Source organism: Callithrix jacchus, chromosome 6, assembly GCF_049354715.1.
Source record: "Callithrix jacchus isolate 240 chromosome 6, calJac240_pri, whole genome shotgun sequence".
NCBI classification, from domain to species: domain Eukaryota; kingdom Metazoa; phylum Chordata; class Mammalia; order Primates; family Cebidae; genus Callithrix; species Callithrix jacchus.
Window position 1 is genome coordinate 126,590,104 of NC_133507.1, and position 19,387 is coordinate 126,609,490.

The 19,387-nt window shown below is 36.7% G+C and overlaps 1 protein-coding gene across 6 annotated transcripts in view; it reads left to right on the plus strand.

The window, feature by feature from the left end:
* The window catches only part of PARD3B (par-3 family cell polarity regulator beta), a 1,139,106-nt gene that overhangs the window by 717,488 nt on the left and 402,231 nt on the right, over positions 1-19,387 (plus strand). For 5 of the 6 annotated variants that reach the window (XM_002749672.6, XM_008999274.5, XM_008999275.5 and 2 more), the window contains one exon: positions 4,418-4,462. The exons of the other annotated variant lie outside the window; for it this stretch is intronic. In XM_002749672.6, the coding sequence (XP_002749718.3) occupies positions 4,418-4,462 (45 nt within the window). The remainder of the gene's footprint in view (positions 1-4,417; positions 4,463-19,387) is intronic. 6 annotated transcript variants of the gene reach the window in all.

The window sequence follows — 19,387 nt, forward strand, 5'->3', positions numbered from 1 at the left end:
CACTTTTTTAAAAAGAAGGAAGAAAGAAAAGAAGAAAAAAAATCTGTCATCAGAACTGTAACAAGGAACTTAGACTCTTGCTCCGTCAACTCTCTTACTTGATGCTTTTAATACTTCACTGTTTTGCAATCAAAGACATTTCCCAGGCCAGGCCCATTTATTTTCAATCTCTTGTAAATAAGTCTTTTGTTTAAAATGACACACCTGTCATATTTCATATCGCTGTTATTCCAATCAATGTGCTAAATATTATGCCATGAAACTACTAGACTTAAGCTTCATCCCCCAGAGATAACTTTAATGGAGTAGCTCTAAGGTAATGTGAGTTATAAAGGAAGTTGGGTATTAATTATAACACTTGCCATTTAAAAAAAAAACAACTTGGTGGCATGTGTAATTTTACCTCATTTTCTCATTTGCTACTGTTATTTAAATTACTTCCCAGCACTAAGCATGTGTATAAAAGATGATTGTTCCAAATTTAACCTTTTAAATAAAATGTATTCTATTAATTAAGTCATCATAGTTCCCTCTCTTTTCCATTATGTTTATTCATTTATCTTCTGTCCTAAAGATAGACATCTGTGTTAGTGAATATTTTGGAGAAAGACCTCTAATTTTTATGCCTATCACCCATTTGGATTTTCTACAATGTTTTTAAAATAGTTTATATTAGTATTTGAGAGAATTTCAAATTGTCAATTAAAATAATGATAAGTATAAGAAGTGATAGACATTATTCAGCCAAAGAGTTAAGAAGATGATTTGTTAAGCCTAATTTGGCCTGGGAATTTGCAAGTGCTTAAATCAGCTTAGGTTTTTTCTTTTTATTTCTTTTTTTTTTTTGAAACGGGGTCTCACTCTGTCACCAGGGCTGGAGTGCAGTGGTGTGATCTTGGCTCACTGCAACCTCTGCCTCTCAGGTTCAAGCGATTCTCCTGCCTCAGCCTCCCAAGTAGGTGGGATTATAGGCACCCATCACTATGTCCAGCTAATTTGTTGTGTTTTTAGTAGAGATGGGTTTTCACCCTGTTGGCCAGGCTGCTCTGAAACTCCTGACCTTGTGACTTGCCCACCTTGGACTCCAAAAGTGCTGGGATTACAGGCATGAGCCACCACACCCAGCCAATCAGCTTAGAGATTTTTAAAAAGATAAAAACAAAACAGCAAAAGCCTTACCTTTGTATGAATCCCTTCTTCTGAATAACTATACGTAATGAAACCGTACAGTCTCCTGTACTTTTGTTGCCTTTCTTCTACTGCAGGATGATTTAGGAACTAGGTAAACTGCTGGGTCACATCTGTTGCAGATGTGGAATTATCCATGCAGTAACAATGTAAAAGTACCTAGTGCCCTGCTGAAATATAGTATGGTCTCGATTATTTTCTGTCTTTAGTTCTTTGTAAGCTTGAGCAAATTAAATCATAAACCCCAAAACTGTCATCAAACACACCACTTTTACCACTCTCACAGCTTCCATTTATCAAATGTTTTCATTTATTCAGAATTATTTGTCTGCAACTGTGCAAAGTGCTTTTGTACATTTTTTTCATTTAGTTGCCACAACTCTCTGTGTACTGTTTTTTCCCCCATTTCTCATATGGGAAAACTAAAGCTAAAAAGAGCTTAGTGGTCGGGCATGGTGGCTCATGCCTGTAATCCCAGAACTTTGGGAGGCTGAGGCAGGATGATCACCTGAGGGTGGGAGTTCAAGACCAGCCAGACCAACATGGAGAAACCTCATCTCTACTAAAAATACAAAATTAGCTGGGTTTGGTGGCACATGCCTATGATCCCAGCCCCTCAGGAACTTGAGGCAGGAGAATGGCTTGAACCCGAGAGGCGGAGGTTGCAGTGAGCTGAGATTGTGCCATCATGCCATTGCACTCCAGCCTGGGCAACGAAAGTAAAATGCCATCTCAAAAAAAAATAAAGAGCTTGTAACTTGCCTGGTAATGCTGACATTCAACCCACATCTGTCTTATTACTAGCTATGATGTTAGTCTCTATTTTGTTTCCCATAAATGATGATGACAGAAGTTCATATTTATTAGGCACTTACTCTATGGTCTTCTAAGTACTTTGCATGTATTTATTTGCACATGTAATCATCATCACAAACCCATGGGATAAGCAATATTGTGCTTTTATGATGAGACATGCACAGAAAGTTAAAATGATTTGTGTAAAATTATTGTTTCCAAACAAGGATTCCAATTCAGAAAGATTATTCCTCATCTGTGGAATGAGAATGGATATGTTAGCTTGAACCCATCAGAATCATCAACTTCAAAACATCTTAAACCAAACTGTAGTTAACATTTATTGAGATTGGTCACCACAGAAAGATAGCTATTAATAGCATATATTCAACTAAAGAGGGTAGTTTTGTAGCATGTAGTTGTTTGTGTTGTCTTATATTCCTGCTACCAATCATTCCTTGGGTTTCTCAGATGACTCTTCTGTGACACTTATCACAAGTGAAATGGAGTGGTTAAGAGTGCTGAGTTTAAGTTCAGGCTTCTTCATTTACAAGGCATATGTCAGTTTCTTTATCTGTAACATCAGGTTAGTAATAATAATACTTATCTTTCCAGGTCATTGTGAGAATTGAATGAATGAACAGATACAAAATGCATAGCATAAAACCTGCGTATTACAAGTTCTCAGTAAATTTGAGCTGCTATTATTTTTAATCATTATCATTTTTTCTAATATTTTTCTACTTATACTGTAGATTGAGTCTATGTAAGTGTTTTTAGACCTGAGAAAGACGGATTTTGGCTCACAACTGGTACCTTATAAATACTTACCTCCCAAATGGAAAGAAAATAATAAGTCTGACAATATTTTTAAGCAGTTGGGAACAGAATAATCACAGATACATATAGTGCTTTTATCTAGAAAATAAAGAAATAGCTTAGAAAAGGAGGGCTAAGTGGGAGTGGGAAGATTATGTATAGTAACTGGGTCAATTAAGATTGAATGTTGTGGGCAGAGGAAAACAGGGACATGTTACCCTGAGATCAATCCAGTTTTAGGCAAAATGGGAGAGAATCTCCTTGTTAACAAATTTCCCCTAGTCCTGCTTCAACCCTTGAGACCAGAGTTTTATGTACTAACACAGCTGGCCTCGAATGCATGGCGTCGCTTCCCCAAGAGCCAGGACAACTGACCTGAGCCACCAGGGCTCCCCCTGGTTTCTTTTTTTTTTTTTTTTGTGGTCTTGTTTATTTCTAAAATGTTTGGTAGAATTCACCACTGCAGCCATCTGGGCCTAGAGTTTTGTTTGTGGGAAAGTTTTACTTATAAACACATTTTTTTCAAAAAATTACTATGGGGCTACTCTTTTATCTAATTCTTCTGTATAGGCCTCAGTAATTTGTGTCTTTTAGAAATGAATCCATCTCACCAGAGCTCTGTTAATCTAGAGGTAGTTTATCCCCACTGTTGAGGCAAGATTCGTCTTTGTATTCTGACAGATGCCCCTCAGTTATGAAATTTTCCACTCTGGTTCTTGGAAATAGGCACTATTCCCAGCCCTATGTGAACTTTGGATGCTGTTCCCTTTCCAGTTTGGGGTGAACTCTTGGGGCAATTTTCTTAACACACATGAGATCATCAGTATTAAACTAAATATATGAGGAGATTTTCTGAAGATACTGCTCTTTCCTCTGTGGTTCTCCGCTCTGCATCTCTGTCTGCTATGCTTTCCTAGGAGGCCCAGCACCGTGTCCTCGAGCTGGGGACATCACTGGGTTCTGTGTAGGTGTTGTCTTTCCTGCACGGCTGCCTGGATGCTTTCTTCAGAAAATACGCTGGGGCAATTGTGGAGTTCACATCATTTGTTTTCCATCTCTTGGGGTCACTGCCTTTTGTTGCCTAATGTCTAATCTGTTGAATGCCATTGTTTCTTGTTTTGTCTAGTTTGTAAAATTGTTTCGGGGGGATTACAAATTTGTTCCCTTTTACTCCATTCTGACTAGATACAGAAATGTAATTCTTAAGTATTTAATGTACACACAGACACACACACATTACTGTTATGCTGAAAGAATTTCATTACATTATGCATCTATATATATACACACATATCTCTGGGTCTATGAATTTAGTTTCTCCTCTTGTAAACATGGAAGCAATAACCCAGATAAAATAACTGAAAGTATTGAAAATTAAAAGAAAATGAAGTTATATTCATAAAAGATCATGTAAACATATATTTATTCATAGCTGTCTTCAAGATGTCTACCAATAAAAGTGAGGTACCCTGGGGTGGGCTGGGAGAAGCAATATCTCTCAAATCTCTGCCAGTAAAAGATGTAACTAATTCTGAATCCGTATTAATTTATTGTTTAAAAATTGTCGGATTTACAAGCAGATCTGATCTTTGTCCCTTTTATTTCGTCTCCTCAGTGCCAGATGAAAGTAAGGTTCACTCACTGGCTGGACACAAATCAGGTAAGAAATTCCTTGTAACTGACTTTATATTTCCCTTCCTGGAAATCACTGGCTGTGTTTTAGTAGCAGTTGGAACCTGTTTCTATCCCCTAGTCATTGAAAGGCTTTCTAATTAATACATGAGATGTCCCTGACTTCCACAAAGATGAATTACTGCTTTGCTGTGTGTATCGTGGCATAATGTATGCTGACTCAGAAGGTTTTGGAGGAAAGAATAAAGATTTCCAAAAAAGTAGATCAAACCAAAAACCTTAAAACTGTACTCCAGCTGAACACTTAAAAAAGTTTCAAGAAAACCCAAGGAAGTTCAAGATTCTTTCCCATTAAAGTGACAGGACAAAGAATTCCAGAATAAGAAAGATGTGGTCATTTTTTTCTCTTCAAAGAAGAATAGGATTTTTCCCCTTTTTTTTTCTTCATGTCATAGAAATGGATTGTTCTAAGGATGTATCCATTGTTTTTCTTTAGAGACATGAATTGCTCCTTATACATTCTCTAGAAAATCTACAAAAGTTTCTCAGGGTCTCTTAGGTCTTTATCATGTGTGAGTTACCTTCACTCCTAAAGTCCAAGCTATTTCTTCATTGCCAAGTAGGCTGCCTTCTATTCCTTTTTCCATCCTCCATACCATTTATTCACATTAGTGGAAAACATTTAAAGCTATTAAGCTACAAATAGTGGAGCCCCTTTCCTCTAGGGGCACATTATTTTGGAGGGGCAAGCATCCATTTTGCTCTTAGCATTGCCCCTCCAAACAGCAGAAGGATTTGCTGTCATCCCTCCATTGGTAAACAAAGAAGTCTTTCCTATCACCAAGTGTCTCCTGAGTTTATGTGCCAATTATGTTTTCAGCAGTAAGTTGCCTTGATGCCTCATGACCTCCATCATGTTCCAGGGTAAGATTATGATTTTTTTTTTTCTTTCTTCAGATTCTCTTTTGATAATAGCAGGGAAGGGCTGGTTCACAACTCTTAGATTTCTTTTTCCTGTATCTTCTAATAAAGACCCTAAGAGGTTATATCACCAAGGAGAAGAGATTTCTGTGGGAGTGGTAAATTGCCACATGCTGCTTGTTCCCAACATCCTCTTCCATTAAATTCTCTACTACTGAACATGTTCTAGGAGCCTCAGAAGGAAGTTCTTATGACCAGGGAACCCCAAGGATAATCTATAATATCTTCAGCTTAAATGCATGCTAATGCTTGAACTTCTCTTACACATATTATCATAATATCTGAAGATAAAAAGCCTTTCCTATGTACTGGGATATGATTCAAGGCAAAAAGTTGAAGCCCTTTTTCAGAATGTTTATCAATTTGGTTTTTGGGAAAATGAGCAAACAACAAACTTTCTGGCCTTTTCCAGGAAATCAAATCTTATTCTAATCTTAATTTCCAAGCCCACTGCTATTAGCTAGCAATTAAAAGTTTGTCATTCTTTGAGAACTTTGTCATATTTGTATATTGCCATAATATTTTATGTAACTTTGAATGATCTGTCTTTGCATAGTGTGATATAAAAACATTAATAAAGAACTATGCTAAGTGAAAAGCTTAAAATAATAACTTTCCAAAAAAGTTGTAGTCAAAAATGGCAGAATTTTAAAGCCTGTCATGCAGGTTCATTGTACATTTCATATAGCAAGTTTAGCTGATAGAAATGGTTCCAACAGTCTTTATGTCACATGAACCACACTGTTTAAATATATCTGATATTTTAAAGAATATTTCTGTTACTAACGTACTGTTATTCCAACATGCACTGTTCTTACATTTTTAAGTACTGTTAAAATGTATCACTACATCAGGTTTTTCACTGGGCATCAGTTGAAATGCTGAAAAATAACCAGACACTTGATAACTTTGGAGCAAAAGTGGCCTGCAATGAAGAGCGCTAAACAATCACCAAAAATCACATACTTTAGAGTCGTGTTAAATGAGAGCATCCTGTAAAACATCAGAAACAGTTCTGAAAAAGCACAGAGCAGCGTTAGAGGAAAATATTCAACTGAGGTTCAGTGTATACACTCTAAGAATATACCCTTCCCCATTTTGTTTTGTTGGTTTGTTTTTGAGACAGAATCTCCATCTGTCACACACCCAGGCTGGAGTGCAGTGGCATGATGACAGCTCACCATAGCCTGGACTTCCCTGGCTCAGGTGATCCTTCTATCTCAGCTTCCTGGATAGCTGGGACTATAGGCGAGTGCCACCATGCTCAGCTAATATTTATTTATTTAGAAATAGGATTTCACCATGTTGCCCAGGCTAGCCTCAAACTCCTAGGCTCAAGCAATCCTCCCGCCTTAGCTTTCTAAAGTGCTGGAATTATAGGTGTGAGCCACAGAGCCTGGCTGCTCCCCCAGTTTTTTACACTTCTTTCTTTTGGAAAATTAGTCTTGAATTACAATGATCCTCAGGAACTCATCCCTCACATAAAACATAGCTCCCCTCTGTGTATTGTATTCAGGTGAAGGGATGTCTCATTGGGATTTGTTGGTGGTGGTAGTGGTGGTAGGGGTAGCAGCAGCAGAGCTTTAAGGGTTCTCTTGATAGTAACAATTCTTTCAGTTACAAAATCATTTTTTAAATTATCTAATATATAACTACAATCTCAGCTGGCTACAGGCCATTTGTGACCACTAAGGTTGTATTTTAACTTGTAAATCTCTACGTGTCTCACCATTGTTAAAAGCAGTCACTTAACTTCTTTTGTTACAATATTGTCTCCTTTCCCAAATTCTTTCTTCAGAATATTTAGGTTAAAAATATGTTTTGTTTTGTTTTGTTTTGTTTTGTTTGCTAAGAGTCTCTTGCTCTTTCTCTTTACCTACAGAAATGTGAGCAGCTTTTATACTATCCAAGACCAACAGGAAGTTAAACAAATTAAATTGTATATATTGACCTAAATCTATCATTTATCCTCTTATTTGAGATGACATTCAACATTTTAATAAATTCATCTGAATTAAATATCTTGAGTCAGCTACTTAGTCTGTAAAGAGCCATTTCATGCCAAGTTCCATCTGTTGGTCCAGCTTGGGTACCTGCCAAATTTGTGACAGTATTTTTGGTAACCCTATCCTTGGCTTCATTTTTAAATGGTTGATACTTCAGAGCTCAGATCCAATCAAAGGCCCAGGTAAAATATATCTTTCTAACATTTTTGGCCCTAAATGTAGTGTTCTCTTTACCCCTTCTAGAATTAATCCAGTATTCTTGAGATTTCTCTGAGGACCTATTTCAGGGGCTTCCCTGAAAGGGCATTGCATCTCATTACCTTGGCAAGGAATATAGCAGGATGATTCCTGTTTCTGAGTTGGTAAATCCTCCTCCACTTACGAGAGGTATTTAAGTCTATGGTATGGTACGACCTGCCCAGAGAAGTTAAAATAAAACGTCCTTTGTTTGGTTCCTTGAAGAAAAATCAAAAGTTTCATAGAGCCTTGAAAAACCAAAAATGTCTTTCACCTCTTTCCTTGTTTCACTAATTGAACTCTGACAAAATTCAAATTCTAGCAATGCCTGGAGCAAAAAACAAAAAAAACCAGAAAAATATGTGTTTCAACAACAACAACAGCAAAAAAAAATTTTTTTTAATGATTTAAATATTCTGAGGAAACATTAGAATCCAGAGAAAATGACATCAAATTTAGCACAGCATTTTTTATTTTATGCTTTAATTTTGGTTATACTCAGGGTTTTAAAGAATGTTTGAGAAGGAATTCTTTCTTATTTTCTTTCTGTCTGCTAAACTGACACCTCAACCAATAGTTTAATGTTCTTTTACGTTCAGAGAGAAGGGCTTATAAATTTTACTTTTTTTAGTGTCTTTTTTATTTTTTTTTTGTTTTGATTTACTGCTTGGAACTGTTTTAATATGTATTGACTGTCTGCAGAGATCTTTGCTGACCCAGCTCTTTAAGATGACGCAGTACTGAAGAAAACCGATGAGTTCTTCTTTATGAGCTCTGACACATTAATTAGCAAAATGGACTAAAAAGCTTGGCTATTTCTGTTTTAATTTCTTATATTCTCAAACACCTGTCCATATAGCTGTAAAACAGGCAAGTCTGTGAAAGTAATGTTTGGCAGCAAGTCCAGACCTTATCTGAGACAAGTTTATCAATTAATGAGCAAGTATTCATTAACAATCTAGGGGCTTTTTCTATGTGAGGCCACTAAGTATGTTTGGTATCGTAACACAGTTTGATGAAACAATGGAAGCTCAGGGAATTTAAATACTTGATCTCATCTGGGCATGGTGGCTTATGCCTGTAATCCCAGCACTTTGGGAGGCCAAGGTAGGCAGATCATTTAAGGATCACGAGGTCAAGATATTGAGACCATCTTGGCCAACATGGAGAAACCCCATCTCTACTAAAAATACAAAAATTAGCTGTACATGGTGGCCCATGCCTGTAATCCCAGCTTACCCTGAAGGCAGAGGCAAGAGAATCGCTTGATCCCGAGAGGTGGAGGTCGCAGTGAGCCAAGATTACACCACTGCAATCCAGCCTGGGTAACAGAGCATGACTCCATCTCAAAACAACAACAACAGCAAAAATACTTGATCTCTCAGCTGGTAACTATTGGGGTTAGGATATGAACCCTATTATTGTATAACAGAGCTTATGTTTTGGGGCAATTTATATTCCACTAGCATGTGCCTTTTGCCCACATTCCGTAGACAGAGATTACAGGAGTAAGACACAAATCTTACATGGCATATATATATATATATATATATATATATATGTATGTATAATTTCTCTACCAAACTACTGTAGTTCCTTGAGTATGAGAGAGACATCTAATCTGATCATTCTTGACTTGTTTCCTTGCATGTATGTGTGTATGTGTACACGTGTAGGAATGTGTAGGCCAAGTTGAGAGCTGTGTCAGAGAGAAGATGTGCATTTGATGTGTATAAATTAAAGCAAAGGCACATGTGCAGGTGATGTTTATCTTTATAATAAATGCCAAGAGTTTAGTATACAAGTTACTACTTTGTCAGGCCTTCTGATTTTCTCTAAATGCAATGTGTATAAACCTCAAATCTAGAGTGTTCAAATGGGGCCTAAGAAATTTCTAGATCCTTGCGAAAGAACAGAGCTTTTAAAACCATAGGGTGATTGGATAGTCACTTTAATACAAGAGCAATGAGTTATTAAATGACATTTCATAAATTGTGTTGTCTTATTATTCCAGACATTTATAGAATATTAAAATTGAAATGTGCATTTACATTTTGGAACACCAATTATGGCCATTTAAAAAATATTTGCATCTTCTAGTTGGATTGCAAATTTTTATGACTTTTGTGGTTATTATTGATGAGGAGCTAAAATTTTCTAGTTATTTGTTAGTGTACTTGAACTCTGTTTCTTTCCTCATCAACTCCTTAAGATATGACAGCATGGTTCTCTCTTTGGACAAACATCTTTATGGGATACTTCCTAAGATTTTCTTATTTGTTATGTTGGATAAATATAGCTTTAGACACAAGAAATATATACATTTCTCACATGATACAGCCTTGGTTTGTATTTCCAAGGGATTCAGGAAGTTGTCATAAAGAATTTAGCAATATGTCTAGAGCAATATGTCTTGTATAGGAAGATGGATTGTGAAATAACCCTGATATTTCCACATTTGCAAAAAAATTACTGAATAATGTCTTTAAAATGAATCAAACTGAATTAGAAACAAATGTATCAGTCTTTTTTTCTTTTGGACGGGAGAATCACAAGGAATCGGGTGTTCAGAGGAATGTATTGAGTAGAGGTGAGGAACTAGGATGTTGAAAAGTAAAAAAAGGAGAGAAGGAGAGGAAGAAAGAGGAAGAAAAAGAGGGAGAGAGAACAGGAATATTGCTTCATTCTAAAAATGGGTATTAATAATGGCCAATCAATATTTTGTGTATTTAAAATGGAGAACTCTATAAATATTTATTGAGTTTACTTGTTCTGGATCTGAGTTGAAGTCCTGGATATCCTTATTAATTTTCTGTCTCATTGAGTCTAAATCTCATTATGGGTCTTATGTATCTGGGTATTAAGATCTCTTATTGTTGCATTAATCCTTTTACCACTGTATCATTGTTGCTTTGAAATCTATTTTATTAAATGTGAGAATTGCAACTCCTGCTTTTTGTTTATTTATTTATTTTTGCTCTCCATTTGGTTGGTAAATTTTTCTCCAACCCTTTGTTTTGAGTCTTTGTGTATCTTTGGATATACCATTAGGTTTTGGCTGTATCTTTTGATTGGGGGATTTAGTCGATTTAAATTTAAGGTTACTGCCATTTGATGTTAACTGGTGATTTTATCCATTCGTTGATGTAAATTCTTCTTTTTGTTGATGCTCTTTACTTTTTGGTATATTTTTAGAAAGGCTCATACTGGTTGTTCCTTTCTATGTATAATGCTTCTTTCAGAAGTTCTTGTAAAGCAGGCCTGGTGGTAATAAAATCTGAGTACTTGTTTGTTCATAAAAGATTTTATTTTTCCTTCAATTGTGAAGCTTAGTTTGGCAGGATATGAGATTCTAGGCTGAAAGTTCTGTTCTTTGAGGTTGTTCAATATTGGCCCCCACTCTCTTCTGGCTTGTAGGGTTTCCACTGAGACATCTGCTGTAAGTCTAATAGGCTTCCCTTTATGGGTAACCTGGCCTTTCTCTCTGGCTGCCCTTAGTATTTTCTCCTTTGTTTCGATCCTGGTGAATCTAATGATTATGTACCTTGGGGTTGCTCTTCTTGAGGAATATCTTTGTGGTGCTCTCTGTATTACCTGGGGTTGAATAGTGTCCTGCTTTGCTAGATTGGGAACATTTTCCTGGATAATATCCTGAAAAGTATTTTCCAGCTTGGATTCATTCTCTCCATCACATTCAGGTACACCAATCAAACGTAGATTGGGTCTTTTCACATAGTCCCATATTTCTTGGAGACTTTGCTCATTTCTTTTCATCCTTTTTTCTCTATTCTTGTCTTGTTTTTAATAAAATGACAGTCTTTTTAATAAAATTATTTCATCTGCAAAAGTAGAGCAGGTTTATGCATCTGTGAAATTCATGAATAAATAGACAACATATGTTTCCAAATCAAATTTCAAAATATATTATTTTGGCTCCACTTATGTTTATTAAATGCCCACTCTGAAACAGATATTGTGTTAAGTGCTAGAGATACTAAGTAAAATAAGACATGTTTTCAGCCTTATAAAATGTTTATGATATGGTAGGGGAGAAAGAATACAAATGCCTAATTCAGTATTTGTTTGATATACTAGTGCCAAAGGGTTCAGTGCAAAAACCTCATGGGAGAAATACTGCTTAATTTCATTTGGAATTGGGGATGGGTGTCAGGTTTCAGAAAGGGTGTTCTTCCACAGCAGAATCTGAAAGCAAAATAGAAATTGGAGATATAGAAAAGGTCAATGAGCAAACACATTTCAGGCATATGGAAACTTCTGAGAACATGAAACATCATGGTATATTTAAGAAACTTCAAGCAATTCAGTGTGGCAGCAGTACAAAGGGAAAGTGACAAGATACAAAGTTGAGCCAAGTAGGCAGAGATTAGACCATGTAGACTCCCACCAAATAAAAGAGTGTCATTTTATCCTACAGACTCAGGTAATCTAAACAGATTAAAGAAAAGAGGTCACTTTTATATCCTAGTTATATCAATCTTTTGGTTGTAGGAAACTGAAGGGACCAAAAAAAAAGGAGAGAGAAACTATTGTAATAGTTCAGATAAGAGATGATGTTGGCATTTCAGTGATTAACAATGGAAGGGAAAAGAAAAGTATGAAATATTTAGGCAATAAAGCCTTGAGTATTTTAAAGTTAGTAGATGAGTAAAAAAGAGTATCCAACTTGATTGTCATTGTACTTGTCAGCTATCACTACAACTATGCTGTATAATAAAACCAACAGGAAACATTTTCTTATTGATCACATATCTCCAGGTGTAATGGAATTTGCTGATAGTTTCAGCGTTTGGGTTTAGCTCCAACCTACAGGTTAGGGCCAGCTTTTCTGCATGTGTTGACCAGCGATTTCCTGAGGCATTTACTTTTTGGTAACAAGAGTCAGAAGATAGAGACAGGGTAGATAGACACTTAAGAGTGAAGTGTATTAACGTGAAGGCTCTGACCACCCCCCATAAGGGAGGCCACAGATCTTATGGAACTGATGGAGGAACTGCTGAGACTGTGGGTCAGTGCTGACACACCCATGGCCATACGCTTCATCTTCTTGGCCTCGGCTGGACTGGTATGTGGGAAGCCAATATGAATCACTTTGTGGATGGACATGAGGAGACCAGACTTGGGTGGGCACTGGAAGTACCTGGGCAAGCAGTAGAGATTCATGCTGCTGTCATGGCCCCACAGCCTGGAGCCTCCCCTGCCTCCTCTGCCTCTTCAGAGCCCAGCAGAAAGAGAAAGAGAAAGAGATGCCTCCTTGGCATCCCATTACCCATACTCCAAGGTGGAAATCTCCCAGATGGATAGATTATGAAGGTGGTAGAGGGCAAGGTTGAGTGGGAATAGAAGGAAGAGTGACAGACTAGCATGACTGTGCAGGAGCAGGATTCCATATGAGCAAAGTGCAGAAAGTGAAAATGAGAAATAAGGAAGAAGTGGGGTCTCCCTCCTAACCCTGATCTCCATGATGGGTGTGAAAAGCTACAATTGAGAGAGCTGCTGAGAAAGTAGAATTTGTAGTGGAGAACTACATTTCAATTAAGGCAAAAACAAACAAAAAAAAGACGATTTGAAAGAAGAGGTTGAAAATGAACAGTATTGTCAAACATGGAAAGATAGTTGGACTCAAGAAGGCAAGGGGGAAGGGTCTGGGATAGAGGGGAAAAGTAGGACAGCAAGTCACATTGGAAGACACACAGAGTGGTATCATAAGGTCAGCAGCACAGGAAAGAGCAGGTGACTGGTTCTCATATCTTGGAAGTGACTGAGGTCAGCAACGGTGATGAGGTTATGTAAATGGCTTTGCAGTTGTCGAGAGAATTAATCCTAATTTGGGTCGCTTTAGACTCAGTGGTTGCCTGGATGAATTATTCCTTTTTATTATTATACTTTAAGTTCTGGATACTGTTTATAATAGTAAAGACTTGGAACCAACCTAAATGCCCATCAGTGATAGACTAGACAGAGGATTATTCCTTTTAAAGATTTCCGGTATCTGATGAATGAGGAGATCAATAATTTGCAGGATAAAATCATCCCAGGTTTATAGAAGGTTGGAAAAGATGCCTAATTTTCACTAGGAATGGGAGGTGAAACAAGCACAGAGGATATTTCTAGAAACTTAACATTTATAGAAAGGAGAGATATATATCTAGAGAAAACAAGAAAAGTTGTTTTCATTGTTCTATTTTATGTTATTAATGAGAAACACAATCATGTTTATAGACTGAAAGAAAAGAGATATTTGTAAGAAGAAGAAGGTTTAAAAAAGAAGAAATTGCTTAAGGAATTGGATTAAGAGTGTAGTTTTGTAGTAGTTAGCCTTGGTAAGTATGAGTGTTGGGCATAGGGAAAGTGGTAGGGATGCCCATGTTATAGATAAATTTGTAGGTGGAGTGGGAATTAAAGATGTTGGTCTCAATGTTCTAGATGATGTCATATCTGTATATAACAACATTATAGGGTTGACAACAGTCTGCCAAAGAAAACAAGAAACACTATAGATAATAAGTAATGCATACTGGAATATGATTTGTTCTAGTCACTGAATCAAAATTGGTTGGAAAATGATGAAAAAAAAATGTTTCATGCACATACCCAGACACATTCATACACATCCATACACACTATAGTCAAGGGTCTGGTTGTGGATGAACCACAGTTACTTCCAAAAGTAAAGTGTATCTTACCTTTTCCAATTATATTTCCAGTTATCTACTTACAGTGAAATTATAGAATGTAAGGATTAAATGGAGAATTATGTATCTTTAGTACAATGAGACTACTTAAAAGAGTGGACTGAAGCTCAGAGAGAGGAAGTAACCCTCATCAAAGGCCCAGCTGCTGAGCAACAGATCCGAGGCTCAGGTCTGCTGACTTCTGTTTTAGAAATCTCATACTTGTCTAATGACCAGTGATGATGAGCATTTTTTCATATGTTTATTGACCTTATGTATGTCTTCTTTTGTAAAGCTTCTGTTCATATCCTTTGCCCACTTTTGAATGGGCTTTTTTGTTTTTTTCTTGTAAATCTGTTTTAGTTCTTTGTAAATTCTGGATATCAGACCTTTGTCAGATGGGTAGATTGCAAAAATTTTTTCCCATTCTGTTGGTTGCCGATTCACTCTAATGATTGTTTCTTTTGCTGTGCAGAAGCCGTGGAGTTTGAATAGGTCCCATTTGTCTATTTTGGCTTTTGTTGCCAATGCTTTTGATGCTTTGGTCATGAAGTCCTTGCCTATGCCTATGTTCTGAATGGTTTTGCCTAGGTTTTCTTCTAGGGTTTTTATGGTGTTAGATCTTATGTTTAAGTCTTTAATCCATCTGGAGTTAATTTTAGTGTAAAGTGTCAGAAAGTGGTCCAGTTGCTGCTTTCTGCACATGGCTAGTCAGTTTTCCCAATACCATTTATTAAACAGAGACTCGTTTCCCCATTCCTTGCTTTTGTCAGGTTTTTCAAAGATCAGATGGTTGTAGATGTGTGGTGTTGCCTCGGAGGCCTCTGTTCTGTTCCATTGGTCTATACCTCGGTTTTGGTACCATGCTGTTTTGATTACTGTGGCCTTGTAGTATAGTTCGAAGTCTGGTAGTGTGATGCCTCCCACTGTGTTCTTTTTACTTAGAATTGACTTGGCTATGCGGACTCTCTTTTGGTTCCATATGAAATTTAAGGTGCTTTTTTTCAGTTCTGTGAAGAAGGTCATTGGTAGATTGATGGGGACAGCATTAAATCCGTAAATTACTTTGGGCAGTATGGCCATTTTCATGATATTGATTCTTCCTAACCATGAACATGGAATGTTTCTCCATCTGTTTGTGGCCTCTCTTATTTCGTTGGGCAGTGGTTTGTAGTTCTCCTTGAAGACGTCCTTTATGTTCCTTGTTACTTGTGTTCCTAGGTATTTTATTCTCTTTGCAGCAATTGTGAATGGCAGTTCATTCTTGATTTGGCTCTCTTTAAGTCTGTTATTGGTGTAGAGGAATGCTTGTGATTTTTGTACTTTGATTTTGTATCCTGAGACTGCTGAAATTGCTTATCAGTTTCAGGAGATTTTGGGCTGAGATGATGAGGTCTTCTAGATAATGCAATCATGTCATCTGCACATAGAGACAATCTGACTTCCTCCTTTCCTATTTGAATATCCTTTATTTCTTTTTCTTGCCTGATTGCTCTGGCTAGAACTTTCAATACTATATTGAATGGAGTGGTGAGAGAGGGCATCGTTTTCTAGTGCCAGATTTCAAAGGGAATGCTTCCAGTTTTTGCCCATTCAGTATTATATTGGCCATTGGTTTGTCATAAATAGCTGTTATTATTTTGAGATACATTCCATCAATATTTAGTTTATTGAGAGTTTTTAGCATAAAGGGCTGTTGAATTTTGTCAAAGGCCTTCTCTGCATTAATAGAGATAATCATGTGTTTTTTGTCTTTGATTCTGTTTACGGGGTGAATTACATGTATAAACTTGCATATGTTGAACTAGCTTTGCATCCCTGGGATGAATCCTACTTGATCATGGAGGATAAGCTTTTTGATGTGCAAGATTTTTGTATCTATGTTCGTTATGGATATTGGCCTGAAGTTTACTTTTCTTGCTGAGTCTCTGCCAGGTTTTGATATCAGGATGATATTGGTCTTATAAAATGATTTGGGAAGGATTTCCTCTTTTTGGATTATTTGGAATAGTTTCAGAAGAAATGGTACCAGCTCCTCTTTGTGTGTCTGGTAGAATTCGGCTGTGAACCCATTTGGACCTGGGCTTTTTTTAGGTGGTAGGCTCTGAATTGCTGCCTCAACTTCAGACCTTGTTATTGGCATATTGGTGATCATTAAAAAATCTGGAGACAACAAATGCTGGAGAGGATGTGGAGAAATAGCAACACTTTTACACTGTTGATGGGAGTGTAAATTAGTTCAACCATTGTGGAAGACAGTGTGGCAATTCCTCAAGGACCTAGAAATAGAAATTCCATTTGACCCAGCAATCCCATTACTGGGTATATATCCAAAGGATTATAAATCGTTCTATTATAAGGACACATGCACATGAATGTTCATTGCAGCACTGTTTACAACCCAAATGCCCATTGATGATAGACTGGACAGGGAAAATGTGGCACATATACACCATGGAATATTATTCAGCCATTAAAAACGATGAGTTCGTGTTCTTTGTAGGGACACGGATGAACCTGGAAGCCATCATTCTCAGCAAACTGACACAAGAACAGAAAATCAAACACTGAATGTTCTCACTCATAGGCAAGTGTTGAGCAATGAGAACACATGGACACAGGGAGCAGAGCATCACACACTGGGGTCTGTAGTGGGGAAATAGGGGAGGGACAGCGGGGGATGGGGAGTTGAGGAGAGATGGCATGGGGAGAAATGCCAGATATAGGTGATGAGGAGGAAGGCAGCAAATCACACTACCATGTGTGTACCTATGCAACAATCTTGTACGTTTTTCACATGTACCCCAAAACCTAAAATGCAATTTAAAAAAAAAAGAAATCTCATACTTGGCACTGTGAGCATTATTGCAACCAATTTTGCCTGATTTAATAACCTAAAACATCATTAAAATCCCCCAAATTTCCCCATACTCAGCATGGATAATAGAAAGATTTGTTTGGCATAGCACTGATAATTTTTCTTTTAAGTCTTTTCCATTAAAACTTACCAGAATTTAATAAAAATCTACATTTTAAAAAATTTTTTATTTTGTTCAAAATTTATATAGCCTTTGTCACAGTCTGTAGTTGCTACTCATTATACTTTTTAGCTTCATTATGGTGTTACCTTTCTTTTATAATATAAATACACAAAAGAGATTATTTTTGAACTCTGATAGAATGTGTTTACCTGACATATTTTGGTATGCATATGTCTACTTTGACCTCCTGTATTGATATTTACATTACAGAATTCTCAATAGCAAAACTCTTTATTATCCTATCTCTCTCATTATTCATAATACGACAGTTTATCTTTGGAGATAAAATTTACTCTGCTTCATTGTGCATTGATTTAGAAAATGTATAGTTTCTAAAGTTTGTTGAATTGTTTGAATAAATGAAAAATAACTTTATGAAAAGAAGAGGGTATTTTTAAATATGTCACATCTTTCAAATGTGGCTGACCTCTCAAACTTCACTATCCATGGGGAATATATGTCTTATATGTTTAGAAAACATTGGTTTGGAAGTTACAATTCTAATAGTGCATCTAAATGCCAGTGATCATCTGAGTTAAAAATGTTATTAAGCAATTACATAATGATTGATAAATCCAAAGTGAATGTTTGACATCAAAATTTTACTATAGGCTGACCTATCTATACCCAACTTAGAATCAGCTCTGCAGCTGGAGGGGAACAAGACTAGGAGCCACACAAAGCAGTGATGGACTTAAACATTTGGGAGGCCGAGGCAGGTGGATCATGAGGTCAAGAGATCGAGACCATCCTGGTCAACATGGTGAAACCCCATATCTACTAAAAAATACAAAAAATTAGCTGGGCATGATGGCACATGCCTGTAGTCCCAGCTACTCAGGAGGCTGAGGCAGGAGAATTGCCTGAACCCGGGAGGCGAAAGTTGCAGTGAGCCGAGATTGTGCCATTGCACTCCAGCCTGGGTAACAAGAGCGAAACTCTGTCTCAAAAAAAAAAAAGAAAAAGAAAGAAATAAAATGCCATCATATCAGAAGTTCATCGTATGGATTTCGATGTACCATGGGTAGAAATAAATCACATTCTTGAAAACATAATAACTGAATTTTAACCTACAATTTGAACATTAATTCTATCATATATATATATATGGCTATAGGCTGCCCTCTGTAAACTTTTTGCAATGAGAATATTCTAATACAATCATCAGAGTCTATACCAAGTAGCTTTAAATAATAGCAGCCTCTTATGAAGAATAGATTTGGAAAGAGGTAGAAAGATTTTTAGTCCCCTCCCAATTATTTAGAAAGATTTACATTGAGACTTGGAATTTAAAATTACTCTTCTAAAAAAAGCTACTTTATATGTAAATTAATTGTAGAGAAATTTAAAAAAAAAAGTGAGATGATCTGATTCCAATGACCAAGGGAGATTATATGCTACCTACTTGCAAGACCTTTCATTTTAAACACTGTGGAAAAATCTAGTCTGCCAGTGTTCACTGAATGGCTATGTGGCCATTCTAGCAATTTGGTTTAAATCTTAAGTTTTTCAACTGAATATTAGCCGACACATAATATCGGAAGTACAAATTGAAAACTCAACCTGGAAAATCTGAAGGTGAGCTCTTACATAATTCACCTCCCAATCTATGTTGAATATTGTGTGTCAAGTTGAAGTTTTATTTTTAACATCTGATAAAGTTATAATATTGCCACCTAATGTTGAGAAATATTTTAGGATGTATTCATTTTCATAATATTGGTATTACTTTATATAAGATGAAGGGTATGTTTGAATACTGTTTGTTGGAGTCAAGAGGAAGGGAAGCTTTAAAAGACATATATTTCAAGAAGAGTATTGCTTTTTTTACAAAGCACTGTGGTTTTTTTTTTTTCTTCTTTGTGATTGAGTCTTGCTCTGTCACCAGTCTGGAGTACAGTGGCATGATCTCGACTCACTGCAACCTCTGCCTCCCAGTTCAAGCTATTCTCCTGCCTCAGCCTCCTGAGCAGCTGGGACTATAGGTACACACCAC